Consider the following 6,000-nt stretch of genomic DNA (forward strand, 5'->3'; position numbering starts at 1 on the left):
AGGGCCCTGGACAGGCTAGCAGAGGAGCACCAGCCCTGGGCCTCTAGCCCCACACCCTCCTGGCTCCTCGGGCTTCACCACCCCAGAAGGACCCCCAGGGGACCCCCCAGGGCAGATTTGGAGTCACCCAAAAATCTAGGCACACTTTTGGAGTTGGGCTGGCTGCCCGCGTCCGTGGGGGCTGGAGTGGAGATGAGGGAAGCTGGGAGCCTCCTGGGGAGAGGGCAGCCCTGCCAGCCAGTGGTGAGCTCCGGCCACCTGTGTCTGCTCCCTGGGCCACGCTGTCCCTGCCCTTTGCTCATGTTCACACCCTGCTCTGGGCTAGAAGCTTTGGGAGGCACTGGTCAAGCTGGGGGAGGGACGGGGCTGCGCCTCAAGTGCTGATGGTGTGGAAAGGCCTGGGGACGCGCTGGCCTTAGGAGTCACACTCAGTGGGGGGTCAGGAACAAAGCTGTGGCCAAGGCCGCAAGTAGGCGGGAGGCTCGTCTGCTGGGCTCAGGTGTCCCCAGCAGGGCAGAGCTGGCCAGGGGCTGGGCACGCAGCAGGAAGAGCAGGACACGGGAGCGTGGAGTCCAGGCCGCTCCAGGGTGGGCAGTGGCTACACAGAGGTGCTGGAGGGGCAGGACATAGCCAGTCAGTGGGGACAACAGGTGACCCGCAGAGGGTTGCCACCTTACAGGGACAGTGGCAGCAGGGTGGGAGCAAGTCAGGGCCCAGTCTCCGTCTCACTGAGCGACCCGGCCACTGTGTCTCTTTGGGAAAGGGCAGCGTCGTCTACGACAGCAGCTTTGACCTCTTCAAGGAAATCGGGCACCTGTGTCGCCTCTGCAAGACCATCGCGGGCAACCCCGAGCTGGTGAAGCCCGGCGGGGCCCAGTGCCTGCCCTCAGGTGGGTGGGCGTGGGCCTTCGTGTGCTTTGCAGATGAGCACAGTGTATGTGTGGCTGGGAGCATGTGCGGGTTCATGTGTGTGTCTCTGTGTGTCTGTGACTGTGTCTGTGTGTGTCTCTGTGTGTCTGTGTGTGTATGTCTGAGTGTGGGGCAGGACAGAACCTGCCTGGCAGAGGTCATGCGTGGCTGTCCCTGAGAACCTGAGATGTCGTTTTCCACTCCAGTGGCAGGTGTGTGTCACAGGAGTTCCAAAGGCACTGGTGTGGTCGCAGCCACTCTGGGAGCCTGGGACGGTGCTGGCGTCCTGGGCGGCTCCTCGGCCCCAGCCCCCCTCTCCTCCCGCAGGCTACAGCATCTCCTCCTTCCTGCAAATGCTGCACCCCGAGTGCCGGGAGCTGCCCGAGCCCAACCTGCTGCCAGGGCAGCTGTCCCACGGGGCGGTGGGTGTCAAGGAGGGCCGCGTGCAGTGGATCTCCATGGCCTTCGAGTCGGTGAGCCTGGTGCCCCGCTGGGCCCCGCAGACCGCGGCCTGGAGCAGGGCTGCCTCTGACCAGGGCCCTGGCCGGAGGTCATGTGCCACGGGTGCAGGTGCCCTGACCCGCTCAGAGCCTCCTCTGCCCCTGGGCTGCGGCAGCTGTCCGCCCTCCTGCTCACCAGCCAGGGTCATGTCACTTGCCGTTGCTGAGCGCACTGGACACACTTCCCTCGTGTTCCCTCTGCCTCGGTGGGAGGCCAAGGTCAGGGCCACAGCCAGGTGTTGGACCCTCCACGTGGCCCAGAAAGAGCTTAGAGGCCAGGGAACCAGCCACCCATGTCTCCCCTGCTTCTGTCACCCCGGGACATGTGGCTCTGCCCGCAGAGGTTCTTGCACACGCACACACACACACACACACACACACACAGAGCGCAGGCTGGTTCGTGCAGTGAGCAGGCCTGGGTCATGACTGGGTCGTGAGGTGACAGGGAAGTTCCAGAGCAGGGGCCCTTTCTTTCCTTCTTTCCTCACCACCCCGGGCGCGCCCCTCAGCTGGCCACTGCTGGCCACGTGGCTGCTCCTGCCCCCACAGACAGCCCAGCCCGGAGACCAGCAGCCTGCGGACAGTGACGCGGCTGCGATGGGAACCGCGGGGACTTGGGAGCCCAAGGAGGCCCATCGTGGGCATCGGGAGGCTTCCCAGGGGAGTCGGGCCCTGGCATGGCCGAGGGGAGAGGGCAGCGCCTGCAGGGGCCTCACGCAGAGGCTCCTCGAGAGAAGATGGTCCTGGAGGAAGGGGCGGGGACACGTTGCCCTGAACCGCGCCGTGTCCTGCGGCTGGTGGGAGCTCATTTGGGACCAGGCCGTCCATCGTTCACCCCTACACGACACACTCTGGAGGCCACTGAGCACGGCGGCCACCTCTGGGAGGGGTGAGCAGGTCCTGCCACTGTCCCACGAGCCGTGTCCCCACAGACCACGTACAAGGGCAAGTCCTCCTTCCAGACCCACTCCGACTACCTGCGCTGGGAGGGCTTCCTCCGGCAGCAGCTGCAGAGCTTCCCGGAGGGCTCGGCCCTGCGCCGCGGCTTCCAGACCTGCGAGCACTGGAAGCAGATCTTCATGGAGATCATAGGTGCGGGCAGGGGCCTTCAGGGGTCGTCCTGGGCAGTGGGGCACCTGTCCTGTCCAGGCCACAGTCTTGCCGTCCTCAGCCAGGCTCAGAGTCCTGGCAGAACAGATGAGCTGGTGCTGGGCTGCTGACCTCAGGCCAGAGTGTGGTCCCCTCCTGCTTGGGGGATCTGGCCCCCTACAACGTAGCAGTCCTGTCCACTGGCAGCTGTCAGTTGTGAGCCCTCTCTAGGGGCCAGGCCTGTGCTGAGACCTGGAGCGTGAGCTCATGGACTCCAGAGCAGTTCCCACCTGTGGCAGGCCACTGTCACCTCAGCTCGGGAAGGTCACAGGCTTAGGGAACTCGGGGTGGGGGTGGGGGTCCCTGCCCCTCACTGCACGGCCGCTGAGGCCCTTTTCCTGACCTCCAGGGGTGCAGAGCGCCCTGTACGGCCTGGCCCTGTCCCTGCTCATCTGCGTGGCTGCGGTGGCCGTGTTCACCACCCACATCCTGCTGCTGCTGCCTGTGCTCCTGAGCATCCTAGGTAGGTGGCCACGGGCCCAGCCCACAGGGACCGGAGCAGGCAGGGTCTCCTGGTGGCCTGAAGCCAGCAAGCTTCTCTGAGCCTCAGTCATGTGTCCCCAGTGACGGCTTCACGATACCCCCAGCCCAAACAGAAGACCCTCTCCTTGGTGGCTCATGGGACTGTCTCCCCACAAGTCTGTGCCCAAGAGGAGCCAGGTGGCCCCTGTGTTAGCATTTGGCTCAGGGACATGTTGCTGTACCTGCACCCTCTGGTGTCCCCCTCTGACCCTGGCCTTGTCCACCTGTCACCCAAGACTTCCCTATTCCCTGAGGGTCCTCCAGGGCCATGTGGGCAGGGCAGGTCCCAGCTGCCCACCTTGCTGCCCCTGTCACAGGCATCGTGTGCCTGGTGGTGACCATCATGTACTGGAGTGGCTGGGAAATGGGCGCGGTGGAAGCCATCTCCCTGTCCATCCTGGTGGGCTCCTCCGTGGATTACTGCGTCCATCTGGTGGAGGGCTACCTGCTGGCCGGAGAGAACCTGCCCCCCCACCAGGCTGAGGTGAGCAGCCTCTTGCCCTCCTCCTCCCCACCGTGGTGCCCAGAGGCCCCGGCACAGCTGGCACCCCAGGACCTGAGCCTGGGAGCAGAGCATGTAGCCAGGACCTCGAGGCCACGGCCTGCCTCTGGCCCTCTGCCCTGGGCACTGGGAGCCAGGACCATGAGCCTTGTGACGGTTTTGGGGTTTGTTTTCTCCTAGTCTGGGATTGTGTAGTGTGAAGACACTCATACATAAAACTAACCCCATTGTGCATCCACTACTTTGGGTCAAAAGAGGAAAGATTGCAATCCGGTGCCCGCTGCCCAGGACCTAGTTTGCCAACCTTACTGTCCCAGTGCCCCAGCCACCCTGAGTGCCCCTGTGCCCAGGATGCCCTGCTGCTGGGACCCCCCCAGGTGGTGGGGCAGGTCCCCAGCGGGTGCTCGGCCCGACCTCTCTCTCTGCTGCCCCAGGATGCCCGCTCGCAGCGCCAGTGGCGGACGTTGGAGGCCGTGCGGCACGTGGGTGTGGCCATCGTGTCCAGCGCTCTCACCACGGTCATCGCCACCGTGCCCCTGTTCTTCTGCATCATCGCCCCGTTCGCCAAATTCGGCAAGATCGTGGCGCTCAACACGGGCGTGTCCATCCTGTACACGCTCACCGTCAGCACCGCCTTGCTGGGCATCATGGCCCCCGGCTCCTTCACCCGGACCAGGACTTCCTTCCTCAAGGCCCTGGGTGCTGTCCTTTTGGCGGGGGCCCTGGGGCTGGGCACCTGCCTTGTGCTCCTGCGCAGTGGCTATAAGATCCCTCTGCCCAGCGGGGCTGCCCTATAGCCCTGCACCTGTGCCTGACTCGAGCACCTTGCCCTGGCCCGTGGGGACCAACTGCACTCTGCGACCCCAGAGGCTCCTTGTCCCCCAGCCTCGCTCCAGCTACTTCCAGTCCTCGGCCTGGCCAAGCAGATGTCCACACGGTGTGGACCACACTGCCTTTAGCCCTGCCAGAGCCCAAGCCGAGGACGAAGCTGGCCACTGCACCCAGCCAATGCAGCCGGCTCTCTGGGCTGTGCTGCATGGCAGGGGCCAGCCCTCCTCCCGGGCCTGGTCACCACGGGCCGGGCTGTTTCTAGAGTGTCCTTCACACTGCCTCAGTGCTCACAGCCTCCCGGGGCTGCTTGTGGCCCCCTTTCTACAATGTGGAGCTGAGAGGCCCAGAGGCAAAGCGGCTGCCCTGTGGCTGGTCAGGGCACAGCCAGGGCTGCCTCCCGGGGCCTCCCTGAGCCTTGCAGGAGGAGCACGGGTTCCACTCCCCTGGCCTCCCCTCCTCACAGCTCTATGGGGCCAGTGCCAGATGACCCTGTGGTCCTCGCCATTGGGGACAGAGGGGCCTGGCCTGGGTTGTGCATGTCCTACCCCAGCCCTGGGCTCTTGGCTCCTCCAAGACTCTCCTCTGGGGCTTTGGGCCCAGCACAGACTCCCCCAAGTCCAAGCCCACCTCCCCAACTTGGCACCAAGAGTGGATGTCTTGGTGGGCGGCCTCAGTGGGAGGAGCTGGCCGTGCCTGCGCTGCCTCTTGGCAGATGGTTCTATTAAAGTGAGATGGAGCCGCGGAGCCACTATTGACACGAGCATTTTAAGCCTCGCTGACTGCATGATATTCTTCAAATTGAAATAACAGTGTTCCCATGCAGCCAGCCAGGTCCAGTGCCACCCCGGACCTGGACAGAGACCGGGGTGGGTGGAGGACGTCGCACCCTCCTGGGAACAAGTCACAGAGCGCTCTGGGGCCTCCGCTGTGGCAAGAGAGCTCTGGGCTGTTTGTCCTCCTGGGCCCCCAGGCCCCACACTGGGGAGGGTCCGAGCACTTCCAACGCCCGGTGGAGTGGCACACAGGCCTTTTCCTGGGGTCGGTGTCCCCTGGGCTTTATGAAGCTGGGGGTACACTGAGCTGATCCATTGATCCTGGTGGTGAGAGGAAGCCAGCTCCCCTGGTCACCACCAGCGTAACTGGGAGGCTGAGGGTGCAAGACCCTTGGATACCTCTGTGCCCCACCTGGGTGGCCCAGTGCTCCATGTTAGATGAGGGAGTGTCGGGCCTTCAGAGCGGCCACCCATGGCGGAGAGAGAGCAGCTAGCAGCACTGGCTGGCGGGTGACACCAGCAGCGCGTTTCTGGGCTGGGCTGAGTCTTGTGGCCGTCGCGGCAGCACCAACCTGTGGCTTGAAGCAGGAGGAGGCTCATCCAGAATCACGGTGTCGGCAGGGGGCCTTCTGGGGGCCCAGGGAGGGTGGGCCCCGCCAGCTTCTGCTGGTTGCTGGCCTCTGTGGCGCCCACACTTGCAGGTGGTCACTAGTCCCCGCCTGCCTTCCCAGGGCCACCCTTTCTCTCCGTGTCTGTTCCATCATGTCCCTTCTGTAAGGACACCTGTCACACTGGCCTGGCCCACCCTGATGAC

At 64.7% G+C, this 6,000-nt stretch overlaps 1 protein-coding gene across 3 annotated transcripts in view; it reads left to right on the forward strand.

Annotated features, from left to right (window-relative positions):
* The window catches only part of Disp3 (dispatched RND transporter family member 3), a 45,629-nt gene extending 40,456 nt beyond the window's left edge, over nt 1–5,173 (forward strand). For all 3 annotated transcript variants that reach the window (XM_078025281.1, XM_078025279.1, XM_078025280.1), the window contains 6 exons: nt 764–890; nt 1,237–1,382; nt 2,342–2,501; nt 2,908–3,021; nt 3,398–3,564; nt 4,017–5,173. In XM_078025281.1, coding sequence (XP_077881407.1) covers nt 764–890; nt 1,237–1,382; nt 2,342–2,501; nt 2,908–3,021; nt 3,398–3,564; nt 4,017–4,379 — 1,077 coding nt within the window. In that variant the 3' untranslated portion in view covers nt 4,380–5,173. The remainder of the gene's footprint in view (nt 1–763; nt 891–1,236; nt 1,383–2,341; nt 2,502–2,907; nt 3,022–3,397; nt 3,565–4,016) is intronic.
* Nucleotides 5,174–6,000: the final 827 nt, after the last annotated feature.

The sequence above is a fragment of the Ictidomys tridecemlineatus genome, chromosome 11 (assembly GCF_052094955.1).
Source record: "Ictidomys tridecemlineatus isolate mIctTri1 chromosome 11, mIctTri1.hap1, whole genome shotgun sequence".
Lineage (NCBI taxonomy): Eukaryota > Metazoa > Chordata > Mammalia > Rodentia > Sciuridae > Ictidomys > Ictidomys tridecemlineatus.